Source organism: Manacus vitellinus, unplaced genomic scaffold (genome assembly GCF_001715985.3).
Source record: "Manacus vitellinus isolate BGI_N305 unplaced genomic scaffold, ASM171598v3 scaffold_12_pilon, whole genome shotgun sequence".
In the NCBI taxonomy this organism is placed as follows: domain Eukaryota; kingdom Metazoa; phylum Chordata; class Aves; order Passeriformes; family Pipridae; genus Manacus; species Manacus vitellinus.
This window is the reverse complement of record NW_021938949.1, coordinates 18,643,163-18,661,873: the sequence shown is the minus strand read 5'-3', so window position 1 is coordinate 18,661,873 and position 18,711 is coordinate 18,643,163. Positions and strand designations below refer to the sequence as shown.

The 18,711-nt window shown below is 53.9% G+C and overlaps 1 protein-coding gene across 1 annotated transcript; it reads right to left on the bottom strand.

Moving 5' to 3' along the window:
• Positions 1-142: 142 nt before the first annotated feature.
• VRK3 (VRK serine/threonine kinase 3) lies at positions 143-8,060 on the bottom strand. Its single transcript, XM_018067567.2, has 11 exons — positions 7,151-8,060; positions 6,932-6,984; positions 5,174-5,240; positions 4,330-4,414; positions 3,770-3,872; positions 3,321-3,413; positions 3,011-3,143; positions 2,141-2,261; positions 1,813-1,871; positions 1,049-1,197; positions 143-461 (listed from the first exon to the last, which is right to left on the bottom strand). Exons 1-10 carry the CDS (start codon positions 7,221-7,223, stop codon positions 1,049-1,051), a joined length of 936 nt encoding a protein of 311 aa, XP_017923056.1. The 5' UTR covers positions 7,224-8,060; the 3' UTR covers positions 143-461.
• Positions 8,061-18,711: the final 10,651 nt, after the last annotated feature.

Genomic DNA, 18,711 nt, shown 5'->3' with positions numbered 1-18,711 from the left:
TCTGAGCTGAGTTCTGACAGTTCAGTTGCAGTGCCACTGCCTGGAGGTTATGTACATGAATAGCACAAGGAGCTTAAACCACCCTCACAACCCTACAGCAGCCCCAGAAAGGCCTTGAATGTACCAAATAACCAGCAGCAGCTTTGGGTGCTTGTCCACAACATTTATTACAAAACTATGTTCTGCCACTCCAGTTAAAAAAAGTCCCTGATTTCATTTCCCTGCTCCCCGTGGTTCCATTGCAATTCTCCAGCTACTGCTTCCCCTGACCTGCCAGGCAGGAGTGTCTTCACATTAACTTGGTACAGCAGCACCTCAAACTTCAGCACTGGGTCACATTAAAATGGGAAGAAAGCACTTAAAAAAACCTCTCTCATTCTAAAACTGGTAAAAGTTAAATATCTGTGGCAAAGGCCTCACTGCAGAAAGCTCTGAACTCTTCCCGTGCAAGTTCTCTTGATCTGAAAGAAAAAAGAGAAGGGGAAGATTAATCAGTTCAACTCCTTCCAGGAACAGGGAATGGGGTGATGAGGAGCTGGCTCTGCATTCCTGCTGCTGAATGCTTGGCCTTGTCTGATGCAGCCCTGGGCTAAAACCAGGTCTGGATCTGTACCAAGCCTCCCTCTTGGAGGTGCCTCATGTCTAAAGCAGCACCTGGGCTTGAGAGCCACCACTGCCTCAGGGCTGAGGCACTAAAACCAGAGCTACACTCTGCTTTCTGAAAGGGGAAAGCAGACGCTACAGCCCAGAGCTTCAGTTCTCTTAAAAAAAAAAATTACCAGATTGCATGAGTCTGCATTTTGTTACCACCTCCACAGCCCTTTGCTTTATTAACCCTTGTTCTATTCCTTCAATTTCAAGTATTTCCAGAAAAAATTGAGGAAACACAGGCTAAGCCTGGCTCTGTGTAGCACTGGCCTGGTGTCTCAATATGTCAGGAGGAGCAGGTCTGTGTCACCTGGAGAGATGTCACAGACAGGCTGCTCTGTCCTCAGGCACAGGGAGCAGGTACCAGCTCTGTGCTGCCATCTCAGCTCCTGGCACTCACCTAGGGCACCACTGGGATATCCACAGGGTCATAGGCTGAAGATTTCATCTTTTCCAGTGGCTTCTTGAAGAGCTGCCGTAGGGCCTCATAGTCAGGCTTCTCCTCATACTCCAGAGCCATCACCTGCTCCAGGTATCTCTGCAGGGCCTCTGCAAAGCAAGGGCTGTCACACCTGGAGCAGCACAGCAACTCCAGCCACCTCTGCTCGCCCTGCAGCTCCTCCACCCACCCTGGGCAGCTGCACAGAGAGGAAAACCAAACCACGGCTAACACGAAGCTCAAAGACAGGATCGTAGAATTGGAGAATAGAATAGAATCACAAGAGAATTTGGGTTGGAAGGAACTTTAAAGCTCATCCAGTCCCACCCCTGCCATGGGCAGGGACACCTTCCTCTAGACCTCCAAGCCCCATCCAACCTGGCCTTGGACACTTCCAGGGATGGGGCAGCCACAGCTTCTCTGGGCAAGAGAACAGGATGGGGAAATGACCTCTAGCCCCAAATATTGCATTTTTAAACCCACCAGAACACCTGTCCCTTCAGCAAGGTTCATGAAACAGATCATGGGAGGCAGCCCTCCTTGTTTTGCTGTGCAGAAAACAAGGGATTTGTTCCCAGCTTGCCCACCAGTCCATGCAATGCTTGGTCACCATCACCACCAGAAGCCACCCTGGACCTGCAGCCCAGCACAAGACAAGGTTCTGGCCTCAGGTACAGTCAGTCCTCCTTCCCTAAGTCCCACTGCCACTGAGAGCAAGCCCGTACCTGGGATGGCTCTGTGCCCGAAGCACAGTCGGAGAAGGCATTTCACATCCTCTCTGTACCTGCAATGGCACAGATGCTGTCACGTGAGAAGCAGGGGAGCAGCCACCTGAGCACCTGGCTTTGGCAAAGGGACAAAAAACCCAAACAGGCTGAATTCAGATGGCCATGTCCTGAACGGAGCAGAACCTGGGGTTCATCAAACACCTTGGGCCAGGCTCAGCCTTGGGATTTACCCCATCCCAACAGTGTACTGGGACTGAGAGATTTCAGTCACAAAGCCTCCCTCTCTGCTTTCTGCTGATTTCCCAGAGTAGATGATTTCTCCTACCTTTCCTTCTGCTCCACCACAGTTTCTACTCTGTCCAGCACATTAGACCAAGGCAAAAAGCCACAGAGCCATTTTACAAGACAGTAGCCCAGAGATTCCAAGTCACTCCGGCGAGATGGTCCTGATGGGAAGAGACGTTCACATGTCACTCATGAAGGGGCAGAAGTAAAGAAATCCAAGTGCTCCATTAGGATGTGCTCTGGCACATCAATACTTCTGTGAGCCTGCTAACTCCTACAGATGAGGAATCATCTCCCAGCCTCTGGAGGAAGATTTGCTGAGCACTGAGAGAGAGCAGTAACATCCCAACCAGGTGAGGGACCGGCTAATTTGGAGCGGGCTGCCCAGGGCAGTGGTGGAGTCCCCATGCCTGGAGGGATTTAAAAGCCACGTGGATGTGGCACTTGGGGACATGGGTGGCCTTGGCAGTGCTGGGTTTACAGTTGGACTCAATGCTCTTAAAGGTCTTTTCCAACCACACTGACTTTGGGATTTAAATGCCTTTCCAGCTTTCATTGCTTCAAGGTCAGAGCAGAGCCTGCTGCAAATCTGTTTTGGGCAGAATCCAGCCTGGCTTGTAACAGATCCCTGCTAAGCCAGCACAAAGGGCCCTGTTCTCTATTCCTCACACGCCTGTAGCAGCCAAGGCTCCAGATGGAGCAGGAACATCCCTGCTGCAGTCACTGAGTGACCTGGAGAGGCACAGCAGCCCAGAGAGAGGCAGGAGTGAGGAGCCCAAATTGGAAGCTGGTTCCTGGCACATATGAAGGCCTGGAAAGCAGCAGTGACAGGAATGCCAGTGGGGAGCCCCAGCTCCAGGGAGCGCTGCCACAGGAACAGCTCCAGCATGTGCCAGGAACCCAGACCCACCTGCACCTTTGTGGCTGTCCAGGCTGATGAACTCCAGGGTGCCCTCGTGAGGGGTCCTGCTGCCCTCCCGCCGAGCCACGTGCTTCCCGCCGGGGCAGTACCGGAACGCGAAGCCATAGCCTGCCAGGGTCACCTGTGGGACAGCAACAGCTCCCCCTGAGCGGCTGTGGGGTCACTCTGCTCAGTGCAGCCCCCAGTCCTGCACCACAGAGCCTGCCTGAGCACTGCACACACTGCTCTGCTGCCCTGCCTTATCCCGTTTCCCAAGCCCACCTCCACTGCCAGCCCTGCTCCTGCTCCTGCTCCCTACCTGTGTGAGGTCTGCTGGGTTCAGGTAGATGTTCTCAGCAGTGATGTCCCCGTGCACGTACTCATTCTCATGGATGTACTCCAGGCAGTCTAGCTGGGAATAAACAGAGGGGAGCCTGTCAGACCCATGCAGGCTCCTGCAGCACCCTGGCTATCACCGAGTTGGGCTCTCCCCAGCTCCCCACAGCCATGTGGAGGAGCACTAAAAGCACCATCTCAGAGACTTTAAGTTCAAAGGTCAGGTTTCTCTCACTCTCCTTATCCCAAATTCCTTCAAGGTGATACAACACTAAAAAGATGATACTCAAATTTACAAGGGGCTTGAGAGATGCTACTTAGAGACTCCAGCCAAGCCCCTGGAGCAGCTTTAAAACATCTCTGAAAGATCTGGAAGGAAGTTACAGGTCTTTTCTGACAAAGTCTCTCAGGAAGAACTGGCTCTCCACATACCAGCCGGACTGCAATCTGAAATGCTGCCTTCTCCTTCAGCAGGTTCAAGCCATCACTCAGCACCGACTGAAGAGTTCGCCCCAAGTCAGAGAACACCAAAAACCTACAAGAGAAAAGGGTTTTGCACATGGCAGCACCTTCTTGCTTTGGAAACCCTGCAACAGACACTTGTCCAGCAATCCACTAGATCCCACTTTAACTCCAAGTTGACCTGGGCAAACACTTTCGTGATTTTTGATAAGAGAAAACTTCTTAAGAGGAGACAGATGTGCTGGTCTTGTGTTGCAGATACACAGCCTGAGTCTCCTCTTTGTGTTAAGTGTAAAGGACCAGAATAAGGTGTCCCCTGGCTTGAGGGGCAGCAGAAGCAAAAGCCATGGATTCACTCGCCACACAAGGACTGAAGGAAACAGGACAATGAGGCAAAGCATTCAATAAATTATACAGGAGCAGTGCATAAGGTCAGGAGCCCAGCAGACAACGACAAAGGGACTAAGAGACAGCAAGGGGAGGAGAGGGAACACTCACAAAGATGGCCCAAGAGCTCACAGTCCCCTCACCTGTAGCTGTCTCCATGCAGTCCAAAGCCAGTGCAATTGGGAATGCCCAGCAAAGGCACAGAGTGACACTTCTTCCACTTCTCCACTGCAGAGGGAGAGAAAAAGACACAGGGCAGCATAAGCTGCTGAGGAGATCCAGGAGGAAGGAGCTCAGAGACCTCTGAAGGTCTGCTCTGCCCTGGGCAGCTGACAGCTGGAAGCCTCTCTCATCCTGATTCTGGCCCCAAAATTCCAGCCTGATGTGTGGGGGTACTGGCATGTCAATGTGCACAGCACTTCAGAGCATGAATGGAACTGCACAGCAAGAATGGGATCCCTCCCATCCCAGGGAGGATACTGGGAATACCAGAGCAGGCTAAGGGGTTGCCACAGGGCTAGGGAAAACAAAGAGAGAGGAGGAAGAGGGGGATGGAGAAGCAGATTTTTACAGTCCTCCCAGAAGTGCAGGTTTGACATGAATTCCTCCACCACCCCTACCCACATTCTCTGGGCAGCTTTGCTCTTGCTCAGGTTTTGGTGACATTGGAGTCAGTACCAGAGAGCATCTGACAGAAATGCCCATGGAAGGGGCACAGGAGAGAGGGGGAGCCAAGGTGGGTGAGGCTGCAAGGCAAGACAGCTCCCAGGGACATCAAGACAGAGTGGGTAGAGCAAGAAAGCTTCAAAATGCCAGTACTGCAGTGTCCTACAGCACACACTGCTGGGAGAGCTGGCTCTTGGCTGAACTCCTCAGCACTGAGCAGGGAATGAGTTCATCCTGTCCTGGCCTTCTGAGAGACTCATGGAACTGGTGAGAGAGGGATGCCAGTTGTCCTTAGTCCTTGCCCTCCCAAGAAGCACCAACCTGTGCCTGCTTTGGCAGCTCGCTGGAAGAAATTCTGTTCATTGTATATCCTCCCATCTTTGGCATCCTAAAGGGAACAGGAAGGAGGAGCATTATTTCAGCCACACACATCCTGCTGGAAAGGGCAACTTGGGCAAGATTGCTACAGGACCTCCACTAACTGTTTTAAAGAGTGCAGTGTCCCCCCCTAAAAAAATTAGCAGAGCTCAGGTGCTTTGGTTCACTCTCCAGTGCTGCCCCTAACAACCACATGAACTCTCAGCATCAGCACAGAACAGGGGAGTGGCTGTCTCGGGTGGGGCCTTTCCAGCAGTGCCATTTACAGCTGCCTGTGGGTGAAGGACAGCCAGGCACTGCAGCCCATCTGGCAGCCTGGAGTGAGCTCTAGTCCCAAAGCTGTTACATTAAAGGGAGCCAGAGGTGACCTTCTAGTCACAGCAGGGATGAGGGCATTTCTGCAAACAGGCAAAACTCTGTAACAGAGAGCTGTAACACTTCAGTCTAGCTGTCAGAAAATGAGACAAGTTAAAATGTCTGTATCTGTGATATTTAAGATATCGGTGCCATTGAGTGACCTCAAATGCACATAGTTTACATTCAGTATGCCTGTGTTTGCCTACACACATGTAGATATTCAACACACAAACTGACTCAGGACAGCTGCTATCATGCACAGGAGGAAGCAGAAGAGTTATATTCTAGCTGGTTTGATACCAAACTGGAGGATCAGCAGGCTTCAGACAACACAGAGACCATGTCCCAGAGGATATTTCACTCTGCACCTTGCCTGGTGAGCCCATCTGAGCCTTAAAATGTTCTCCTGTGCCTTATCACACTCCACAGTGCTCTGCAACTATAAGGGCTGGGCTGTGGCATCAGCAGACTACCAAGCAAAATGCCAAAAGACGTCAAAAAGTGCAAAACAGAGGAGCTGGGAATGCTGCCTACAGAAGTGATTACAGTTTCCCAGCTAGTGGTTCTAGTTTTGTGGCACTTAGCTGTCTTTTCTCATCAACACTGTATTTCTCCTCCATCCTCTTACATGTCTCCTCTGACAAAAGGCAGAGTGATTATTGAAGTGCCTGCAAGAGCCCCACGCACCATCCATCAGCACCGGCCCTCCCACAGACCAGCAAAGCCCAAAAGCCACAGCAGACAAGGAAACAGTCTTTCTGCTCTAGTTTGAGAGCTACTGAAAATCAATCCTGAATTTCCACCACAGAACAGCTATTCCTGGAAATGACACACTCCTGGAGAACCCAAGGTATTGACAAGTGCCTGGAGAGCTGGCTCAGAACTCCAACTATAATTCCTGTTTGCTTTAAAAGTGTGCTCTGGCCTGATGGAGTATCTCCATGCTGGCTTGTCAGCACAGCACCAAGTTCCAACCTCTCCAGTCTCCCCAGACCTCAGTCATACAGGAGAAAAGTTGGTCTGACATTCCTGAATCAAGATCTTCACCTCACACCACCCAATTCAGTTCTGGAGGTTACTGAGCCTGGTAGACCAAGGCAGCAACTTTCTGTGATTAAGGCTTTTATTTTAATCCTCATATCTATTTCCATAATATCTTCAGTGGAAGGGCCAACCTGTACTGAACTCCAAGCATAGCACCCTCAGGAGGTTATACCCATCCCTAAGCTAGAAGGGGCCTGTGTGACCACTCCCTCTGAATTCCTGGGACACTCCCAGCCAAACAGGTCAGGAAACAGTACTCTCTCTATGCACTATTCCTTACCCAAACAGATCAAAACTCACAAGTTTGAGGGAGTAGCTTTGCTTTTGAGGGCAGGTTCCAGATGCTGACTGTGCTGTGGAAGGATGGAACAGATGTGGTTACAGGAGCACGGAAAAGAGGTTCTGCATCATTAAACGCAGCCTGTGCAGCTGGATTTACTCATCCTCTGCTTTTGCTTGGGCTTTGCAAAGCATCCTCTGTGACAGTGCCTTCCCAGATCACTACAAAATCATTCTTACCTTGCTCCAGGAGCTCAGCACCCTGACATGCTGCGAGTGCAGTTCTGCTTAAGTCACAGAAGCATCTGGGCATGGCTACAGTAGTGGGGGGCTTTGAGGGGTATGTAAAGAACAAATCATTAGTGGAATCTCAAAGGCACCCCCAAATTCATTTGCTGAGCATTCCCTCCAGCTCGCTCTGTGGTAAGAGATGCCAAAGTCCCTCTGCTCTGTATGGATGTTAGAGTTATATGTGGCCTCGTTTCTCCAAAAGGATTTGCACCCATGACTTGGCCTCGGGGCAGTTCCTCTTCTGTTCTTAGACCAAGTGCTATACACAGGTCACCCAAAACTTGTATCTATCAAAGCACCCTCCACTATTGATTTTCACTTTTATCACATCTTTTTAAAAACATAGATGGATGCTCAGACTTTGTTATGCAACAGCTTAAGTAATGAAAAAGAAAGTAAAGCCAAATATCAGGCAAAACTTGGTCATGGAGAAAACTCTCCCTGTACAGTTTCCAAGTTAACAACAGAGAATAAGATCAAAAATTCCCCTTCAGAAGTTTACAACTAGACTGGAGAGAAAGGATCAGCAGTCACTAAATGGCTGAGTAGCAGTCCACATGATATAACTGCTTTCTTTTAGCCCACAAAATAGGCTACAGAACACAGAACTGACATTTAGTGGATACTGACACCACCTACAACACAGAACTCTTGCACAGTGCTGCTGGCAGTTAGGTTTTGGACCTAAAAAACCAGAAAGAGGAAGCATGGCCCCTAATGACAGGCATTTCCTCATAACAGAGCAGCCAGGCCTCGGCTCAATCTTGTTATCAGTGGCAGAATCACTGATGGTGGATGCCCAGCCAGAGAACGGCATGAAGCTGTATCAGGGCAGGGTTAGGCTGGATCTCAGGAAAAGGTTCTTCCCCCAGAGGGTGGTTGGGCACTGAACAGGCTCCCCAGGGCAGTGGGCACAGCACCAGGGCTACCAGAGCTCAAGGAGTGTTTGGACATTGCTCTGAGGGACAGGGTGGGGTTGTTGGGGTGTCTGTGCAGGGCCAGGAGTTGGACTGGATGATCTTTGTGGGTCCCTTCCCACTCGGGATATTCCGTGAATGCCGGCCCCTGCCGGCCGGTGGATCACTGCCAGCCCGGCAGACACTCAGTGTCACCCCAGTGCCACCCCCTCTACGGTTCTGGGGGTTTAGGGACGTCCCGACAGCCCCCTCCGAACCCACAGCCGGGGACGGGCCCCCCCTCACCGCCCCCGTCCCTCCCGGGCCCCACAGCACCTTCGTACACCAGCCCGCAGCGCCCTGCTCAGCAGCCGCCGCAGCCGCCAGCGCCGCCCGCCCTGGCCGCCAGCACCGTGTCCGCGGGGAGCGGCGCGGCCGGGCCGGGCCGGCTTGCGGGGCGAGCGGGGCCCGGGCCGGGCCGCCCGCGGGGAGGGGGCGGCGGGGCTGGGGCCGCGGCGGGGCTCGGCGGGGCGGGCTCGGCGCGCTCCTCCTCCGGGCAGCTCGGGGCCAGCCTCCGCCGCAGGCGGGCAGAAACGGAACGAGGGCTCCACGGCGCGCCCGCACTGCGGGCAGAACCGGCCGGGCCTGCGGGACACTGACAGCGTTACTGCCGCTCCGCCCCGCGCCCGCCGCACCCCACGCCCGCCGCCGCGCGCTTCGCTACCACTCGGGGAGCCGCCCGACCGGCCCCGGCCCGCGGGCCACTCCGGTCGGCGGTCCGTGTCGGGGTCTGTCGGGTGTCCCGGCCCCCGGCCCGCGCCCGCGCGGACCCGCCGCCCCCGCCCCGACATGGCCCGGGCCCGCCCGCCGCGCCAACAACCGCGCATGCGCCGGGGACGCCCGGCCCTGGGGGGCACCGGGCTGTGAGGGGATATCGGGGTGTGAGGGGACACGGGCGTGAGGAGATATCGGGGTGTGAGGGGACACCGGGCTGTGAGGGGTATCGGGGTGTGAGGATATTTATTGGGGGTGTGAGGGCACCGGGCTGTGAGGGATCTCGGTTTGAGGGGACACCGGGCTGTGAGGAGATATTCGGGATGTGAGGGGACACCGGAGGTTGAGGAATTATTGGGGTGTGAGGGCACCCGGCTGTGAGGAATTACTGGGTGTGAGGGGACACTGGGGGTGTTGGGGAATATTGGGGTGTGGGGGACTGGGGTGTGGGGGAATATTGGGGTGTGAGGGGTTAACGGGGTGTGAGGTGACACCAAGGCTCTGAGGGGACACTGGGGTGTGAAGGGACTCCAAGCTTTCATGGGACACTGGAGCTGTCAGGGGACATCAGGGCTCTGAGGGGCACGGGTGCTGTGAAGGGATACCTGGGGCTTTTGGGGGACATCAGGGCTCTGAGGGGACACCAGGCTTTGAGGGGACACGGGACTCTGAAGGTCCTCTGGGAGGGCACTGGGGCTCTGAGGGGACACGGGGGGCTGTGCTGGGGCTCTGAGGGGACAGGGCTCTGAGGGTGCTCTGGGGGGACACAGGAGGCTCCGAGGGGACTCTGGGGCTGTGAAGGGACTCTGGTGCTCACAGCAGTCCCGTGGCCCGTGGGCTCTCCCTGCCGGGCCGGGCAGGTCAGGCCACCCTGGGCCGGAGATGGGGAAGGAGCCTCAGGGGTCCCCTCCAGCCATGCCCCCAGCGCTGCCTTCCAGGCTCTATGTTTGCTCCCTACTTCAGAAAAGACACCAGAAAGCTGCTTAGAAACGGCCTTGGGACTGTGGGACAGGAGCTCACAGGTTAATGAGTGTGGGAGTTAATGTGTGGCACAGGGCTGAGATGAGTACCTGTATTCAGTGTTTGCTTCTGCGTATCCCATCCCCTGGGTACATTCTACACCTCTAAACCTCAATCAGGCACCAATGTACTTCCATAAAAGAGGACTTAAACCTTTCCCTTCAGGTGGGCTGAGGCCAGGGTTTGCCTGGGGAAGGTGCCAGGCCCCTGAGCCCCCAGGGCAAGGGGCAGCAGGGGCCAGTGGGGACCCGGAGTTTCCTGTCCCACAGAACACCTCACATGTAACAAGGTTGTTTTTCAAAGCCTGTCCCAGTGAGCCATGAACACCACAGCCTGGGCTGTGAGCAGGAGGCAAAGGGGATCTGGAAGGAAGTTCGTACCATGAGGAGCTGAGTGGAGCAGCCGCTCCCACCAAAGCTCAGCGGGAAGCAGGAGTGAGCAGCAATGGAAGGCAGCATGAAATCACCTCTGGGGTGTGACACCCTGACTGAGCTCACCATAGAGCTTCAGGGCTTGGAAGAGGTGTCTCCAGACCAGGTGTCCTGCACAGACCTTATCCTGCTGGTTGCCCCTTCCCAACTGCTCCCAGTTGTTTTCCTAACATTCACTATGCACACAGAAAAGTCCCAGGAAAGACACAAGTCTGCCAAATGACTCTGGGAAGCTTAGCTCGTGTTCAAGTTGGTTTCTGCAGCCTGTTTCTTGGATTTTTTTTAACCAACTGAACACTGTCAGGAGCAACAGGACAGGCTGGAGGGGTTCTCCCATTCCTCCCCACCACATGCATTGAGACACTGTGCTCCACAGTCACTCTTTTCTTTCCTCTGGCATTGCAGGTGGCAACAGGGCTATACTGAACTGCCTCACTTCACTGCCACGCCCCTGCACAACCTCTTCAGTTCCAGTAATTCCCACATCCCATGCAGGTATAAATGCAATTCCTTTGTTAACCAAAGCACCCCTCAAAATTTTGACAGAAAAGAAACGGCCCTTCATCACATTGGTTTGAATTTTTCTCTACAGGTTGATGGGTGGCGTTTTGTCTTTCCCTAATTCTTGAACCAAGATCATTGTCCCAAAGCTCTCTGCAGTGACCAGTGGCTCAGCTGGGAATGCCTTGGTCCAGCAGATTTATTAACCCTTTTTAACTTTTCAAAGCTGTTAATTCATGATCGTGGCTCTATAATTTCGTTGGTGGTTGCCTAGGGAACAGTGATCACAACTTGATTATATCCAATTTGGGCAGAGAAGAATCCATTCAGTAAACAGAAATATAGGATGCTTTAAAAAGTCAAACCCCATAAAGACAAGAAAAACTGAGAAAAAGCAGTGATGGGGAAAGGCAGATAGAAAATTGTAGTAAAAGGCAATTCCTTAGGATTTATTTCAAGAGTCACCAAGCCAACACCAGAGAAGAGAAACCCCCACCCTAGTTCAGTGGTGAATTGAAACTATTAATTAGCAATAAAGAAGGCCATAACAAATGGATGAAAAGGGAAATAATTAACAATTTTCTCTATTTCATAACTGGTAATTCGCATCAGCAGGGTGAGCTGGGTGCCTGCAGTCACTCTGTAGGGAATTGTGTCCCTGGCATTGCACCTCCCAGCTTGTCTCAGCAGGAATTTGCTCCCTCATTCCTGCCTCGGGCACTGAAAACCAGCCTGGATTTTGGCTGCAAAGGGGTGGGGTTCCTGGAGAGCCTCTGGAGAGCAGGATGGGGCAGATCCCAAGGTCAAACTTTAGTGCCTTGAATCTTCAGGCTCTCAAATCCATGGGTAAGCGTGTGAGCTTTAAGCCTTTGGTGTCCCAAAGGGCTGTCAGGGGATGCAGGAATGGGGGAGGAATTGGGGAGCTCCTGGGGCTGGTCCTGGGGCCAGTCCAGGCTCTGGACCCTGGGGAAGTGCCATGGGACAGGGGTAAGACCAGGGTGGGGAGATGTGGGCCTGATCAAAGGCTGAGTCAGAGCCAGCAACAAAGATTTGTCCTTGTCCTCCTCAGCCAGGAGTGGCCTGGGAGCATCCTGGACTTCCCACAGCCCCAGCAAACCAACCGTCTGTGTGTTCCCTTGTTCCCTCTGGATCCATCTCCATGCTGGATCCCCACGGCAGAGACAGCCTCCCACAGCGTGCTCATGCACTGTTTGGGAAGTGCTTCCTGTTGGTCTGAGCCAGCTCCAGCCCTGTGCTGTTCCTTGAGGCTCTGCTCTAGGGAATGAAAATACTCTTCCCTTTGTTTCCCCCTCGGTGACCCCTTGCAGGTCTCTTCTCTGCCAGGCTGTGACATGCACCCAGCCTGTCCCCCACTGTTAATACACCTTACTGTCCTGAAGAGCTTTAGGAGAGAGATTTTGTTCAAGTTTTGCAAAAATTGCTGTTTATATTTGATCTGATCCACCATTAATTACATATTCCATGTTGTTCTAGCAAGAATTCCCTCCTCCAAGCCTTGCTGGATGTTGCCTCACCACTGCATGTTCTTTCACACATGTTCTAATGCCATATTTTCTTCCATCTTCCAGCCTATCTGACAGGTACCAAAGCCAGGTTTAAGAGTCCAGTGTTTCCTGGATCCTTTGGAGCCCTTCCTAGAAATCAGCCTGGCCTTTGCCACCTCTCCTCCGGTTTGGGAAGGTCAGGGACCTGCTGCCTGTGTCCTGCTGCAGGGTCTGCCCTGAGCACATGCCAGCCCAGTAGTTTTTCAGCAGAATTCCCACTTCTGATGTGTTTGCAAAATACACTGCCGTTAATTCTTATGTGGTAAGTGAATTACACTCAAAATATATTTTCATCTCAGTTAATGCTGTTTTTAGCTTGTGGGGAATTTGCATCTTTTACCGTTTTCCTGGTTTGAAATAGATAATGCTAGTTTTTGCAGAATTTTTATTTTATTCCACTTTAGTTTTACTACTTATTTGTGTTTTGACTACCTTGCTTTCCTGTTAAACCATCCTCCTGCTGATTCACCATGGTATTTATTGCATAAGGATCTGTTTTGTAGGAAGCACACATCCACACAGGCTAGGCAGTGTCTCCCTGTTTTTTGCAAGTATTTTCCTCTGTATTTCATTGAGTCACAGAATACCAAACTGATTTGGGTTGGAGGGGACCTCAAAGTTCATCTTGTTCCACCCCCTGCCATGGGCAGGGACACCTCCCACCAGCCCAGGTTGCTCCAAGCCCCGTCCAACCTGGCCTTGGACACTTCCAGGGGATCCAGGGGCAGCCACAGCTTCTCTGGGCAACCCGTGCCAGGGCCTCACCACCATCACAGAGAAAGATATACCTCTGGATGATTCCCCACACCACTGCCTACTCACCTCACCCACCACCCTTCACTGAACCCTCCTATGATGGTCTCATATCAAGGGCTGATACCCCAGGTCTGTTGTCCTTTAGCCAGAGCTCATCTTTCCTGGAGATGCTCCCTCTATCTCCAAAGTTTCTCCAGTTTATTTCTAAGCCGAAATCCAATCCCCATAGGCAGCAACCTGCCTATCCTCACTGAGCAGCAGCACTGCCTGCCCTGCTCCAGCTTCCTCTGCATCAGTGGGTTAAGGGAATTTTTAACTCTCTCTTGGTCTTGGAAGAGGGAAACATAAATCCACCTCCCTGTGGCCTTTTTGTGCTGAGGGTGGTTTCAGAGAACCACAGAATATCCTGAGTTGGAAGGGACTCATTGAGTCCATCTCCTGGTCTGTGCTGCTGTGCCCTGCAGGAAAGTGCAGGTGGCTGGGGTGGCAACAAAGATCCCGATCTCCTCCTGCAGGAGTTCCCTTGGTGCCAGCTCAGTTATGTCTCCCTTATCTCACTCCTGGCTTCCCAGTACACTGCCAGCAGCCCCTTGGATTTAGGTGCTGGCAGAGATCTTTGAGCTTGACAGAGGGCCCAAAGCTGCCAGTTCTTCAACCTCTTAATGAAACAAGGCTGTTCCTTTGCGCTTACCCACCTCTTGGATCCTGAAGTGATGCCACTTGGGCAGCCATGCTACAGTCCTGGAGAGGCCTCGGGAGCCTTTCAGCTCCAAATTGCCAGTTTCAATCCAGCAGCTGCAAGAGGTCCTGGCTGTTGGCACGCCCCTGAGAAGTGGCCCTAGGGACACTAGATGCCTCTGGAGGAACAAGTGAGCTGCCCTTGGGCAGTGCAGGCAGAGCCTGCCTGTGCATCCCAGGCCATGCTGCTTCCTCAGCTCCATCCACCACCACTCCAACCACAGTGAGATGCTCTGGCACAGCAACAGTGGTAGCAGAAGTTTCCAGCCACATCTCCTCCATCCTGGTGGTGCACCAGGGCCTGTCAAGGGCACTGAGCTCTGTGACCCCCAACAAGGGCACGGGGGCAGAGCAGGGACATCCTGAAGAGCTTCCTCACGTGTCATCCTTTCCAATCCATGGAAATGTTCCTTTGTCTGAGCACTGCAAGTGGAGTCTGTTTTCCTGCACATCTTCCCAGCACTTTCAGAGCAAAATGACACACCAGGAGACTCTGCCACAACCTGGCAGCCTAGGCTGGGGGACTGCAGGCTGGCATGCCTTGAGGGACAAGGGAGGAGGGAATCCGCCCCTGGGGGAAGGGAGCCCAAGAGATCTGGTCCTTGGCCAGTCTGGGGTAGCGGAAGGTGCTGGATCTGTTCCCCTACTTTCATCAGAACCGCCATCCTGGCATTTCCCTCCTGGGTCATGCTGCTTAAGGGTAGAAAATGCCAGTCCCAGGATTGCACCACCCAGCACTGCAGCAATGTTAGAGTGGGAAGAAACTAGGAGAAGATGGGAAATGCTCTCAGCAGAAGTCTGTGTGTTTGTCCCTGACCTGCAGCTCATGGGACATGATGTCCATGGAAACTCTCTCTGCATGTCCCCAAGCCAGCAGCTGCCCTGGAGGAAGGTGCCACTGGGCATCAGGGGCTGTGTGCCCAGCTCACACTCCCTCCTCCCTCACAGGGAGCAGCAGGAGGCTGGGATGGAGGGCAAGGAGCAACCCAGAGGTGCTGGCACAAGGCTAGTAGTGAACCCCACCCAAAGTGCTTGCCCAGATACTGCCCAGGGTGGCAGGGCCATGGGGAGGGCAGAGAAACTGAAGGAGGAATTGTTTAGCAAAGTTCCTCTTCTCAACATCTGTATTCAGCTGCTGGCTGAGAGATGAGGAGCCAGTGCACCTTGTGCTGGGTCCATGCTGGCATGGCTGCCCTGGGGACTCACCAGCACATCCCCCCACAGCACCTCTGCCAACCTGGCCTGCATCTTGGGTGTCTTGTGGATGGGGAAGGGGAGGCATTGCCTCGATGGACAGATAAGATCATTTCCTGAGCCAGCCAGCACCTTTTAAACAAGTTAAACCCTGAAGCCGGGTATGGGATGGGCAGGACTGGGGTTTCTGGACCCAGACAGTCTGAAACAGCAGGATGGATGTCCCCACTGGGGCTGCCCTTTGGGAATAACCCCATGGGAGATGGGGGTGACAACGGCCACCAAGGGAAAGTGGTAGAGAACAGATTGAGCTGTGATCTCAGAGACAGAGATGCCAGCAGCATGGATGGGGATGGCAGGCTTCGCACAGGGGCTTGTTCCTCCTTCCAGGGGCTGATAGGAGAGCTCAGAGAGGGACAGCCCCCAGGCAAGCGTTCCCTTGCTGTTTGATCCCCACTGCCTGATCTCTCACTGTCTGATCCTTCTCTGCCCCACTGCCCTTTTCAGTGTCCCGTGGATTTCTCCTGCATCCTTGCTCAGTCTTCTGCACACTCCCAGTCTTGGGTGTGAGCTGAGTCACTGTGATGCCACTGCACCTCATTGCAACATCTCCCATCATCTGTTCTAGGAGCCATGAGGAGCCTGTAAATAGTTTCTTTGGCAAGATTTTTGTTTTGATCTAATGGCTCAGCTTCCTTCAAAGACAGGCATGGAGAGGCACTGCGTGAGGCAACAGGGAAGGTCATGGGGAGAGCTGTAATTGGGGAGGATCAAACTCAGGCTCGAGCAGGAGTGTGGGCAGGTGGCTCAGCCCAGGCTGCCACGAGGCTCTGGCGTGTCACCACAGGCACTGACTGTCCCAGATCCTCCCCAGCCCCACGGTCACCTGTGAATACTTGGCTGGCTGCTGGCAGCATCTGAGACAGGGCCAGGGGCCTGGGATGGCACAGACCCAGGGTGAGACCTCCACCCTGCCATTCCCGTGGCGATCACAGCAGGATCCTGTGCAGCATCATGACATGGGACGGGGGAAGACAAACCAGGAAAGGATGAGCCCTCAGCCAGGCCATGCTTGGAGGGAAGGCACGTGCCATCCCCACGCCCAGCCGACCTGCATCATCCACGTCACCAAGCGCACGGGCGGCTCTGCTGAGGGACAACAACTTGCTAAGCTGGGCTGGCTCCTGCCTCCGAGCCCTGTAATGAGCTTTGCTGGGAGCTGCTAAGGAGATGAGTGTGAGCAGGGAAGCTTTGCTGTGGTCTGGTGGCTGCTTGGTCACCCCGGGCAGACAGGCTCCAGCTCCACTGGTGTGTGTGGAATGAGCTGGGGGAGTGCAGGGACACGGCTCCTGTCTGTGGCTCTGCAGATGGGCACCGAATCCAGGCATCTCCCACTGCAGCCCTGTGGGCGATGGGACCTGAGCACAGGCCAGGCAGTAAGAACTTCTACTGCAGTCCTCTGTCCAGGGCCAGACCCACAGCAGGGACTTGCTCCAGGTACCCCAGAAAGCAAAAGCTCAGTTTTGGCCATTGCCAGGAGCAAAGTCACCAAGGCAGGGAGCGGGGTGTCCCCTCCCAGCTCCGGCGGTGCAGTCACAGAGCATCACTCTGTTCACATGTGCCTATTTTTAACAGCAATGCTGCTGACTCCTGCTCCCTTACCGAGACAGCTTCACCCATGCCCTGGTTTCTCAGCTCATTTCCTCCTCTCCCGGGGCCAGCCAGGGCCCACTGAGTGGGTACAAATGCCCAAGATGAAAAGATCAGATGGGAATGCTGTCTGCAAAGCAGTCATGCTCTAAGCCATCATTGCAGCATTCATCTGAGCAGAGACCTCCCCAAATTATAGAATCACCGAATTATAAAATCATTTAGGTTAAAAAATCTCTCTAAAATCATCAAGTCCAACCATTGCCCCAGCACTGCCAAGGCCACCCCTGAATCATGTCCCTAAGTGCCTCATCTACATGACTTTTGAACACTACCAGGAACTTCACACTTCCCTGGACAGCCAGTTCCAAAGCCTGAATTCTTTCTCTTTATTATATGGGAAAAGGCAGTGGCTGGGGGCTGCCCCTCCCCTGTCTGCTGTTGCCTGGGGCGGCTGAGGGTCACCAGAGCACCCCAAATGCCCCCCAGCACTTCTCAGCCCCAAGCAGCGGCCCGAGGGGCACCTCGTGCCCAGTGTTCACACCGCAGAGCTGCCTCGGGCGTGGCTGTCATTGTCCCCGTCCCCCCTCCCCACCCTCTTCTTCCTCCTTCCTCTCCCGCACTGTGCAAACTTTCCTCCCTTCGGTGTTCCCAGCACAGCAGCTCCTTCTCCTGCCAACTTGGCACCGGCAGCGGGAGCAGACGGGGCTGGGCAGGGCTGGCACAGCGGGCAGGGCAGGCCACCGCGACCCCGCTCCGCTGCCGGCACTTTCATCCTTATCTGCAGCGTTCCGCCCGGCCCCTGGAGTGGCCCGGGAGCGCCGCGTTCCCACGCACGGGAGCTGCTCCCAAAAACCAGGGCACCAGGGCAGGGCCGGGTGTGGAGTGCTGCCGTCCGGGAACGGGATGGGCAGAGAGACGGGCACCGGGAACCGCTCACACGCACAGCCCCAGGCAGAGTGTGAGCCCATCACGGACACACACAGCCCCCTGCGTACACACGGGCCCCTTGTACACCCACAGCCGCTTACACACCCCCGGGGGGCCGAGTGGGCACATGTGAACATGTATGTCACATCTGTGCACATGAGCAATGCCCGGTGCACGTGCACACAACCGTGCGCTCACACAGTGACATGGGTGCACACACCTGTGCACACATGCCATGCCCTGCACACACATGTATGGCACACATGCAACGCCCAGAATGTGTGTACACAAACACACACAGAATTTACACCCGGGATGATGTATACACACACTCCTCAGTGCATACACACTGACAAACACACGTGTGCACTCACAGACACACACACAGTGATACATACATGTAATGCACACAAAGGGTGACACACATACACGTGCACACACACATAGCATGATACAGACACAGAGGTGACACATGTGCACACACACAGGATGGCACATGCAGACACACAGAGTCACACACAAAGTGAAACACACACATGCAAACACACTCGCACACATCCCCCCAAACTCTCATCTACTGACAGACACTCAAACAGCCACACACACACAGAGCATGATGCGCACACACAGACCCATATGTGCAGACACAGGGGGTCACACACACAGTGAATGAAGCACACACATGCACACATTCACACACACAGCATGATGCACACACATACATGTGTGCACACACACATGTTCACACACGCACATACACATGTGCACACACAGAGCATGATGCACATACGCACGCACGCGTGCACACACACTCACACTGTCACACACACACTCACATACACACACACACAATCACTGTCACACACACAGAGTCACACTGTCACACACACACACACACTCGCATACACAGACACACTCAAACTCTCTCACACACACACAGTCACACACACAGTCACACTCACACCGTCACACTCACACACACACTCACATACACACCCACACACCCTCACACACAGACACAGACACACACACACACACCCCCCCTCACACACACC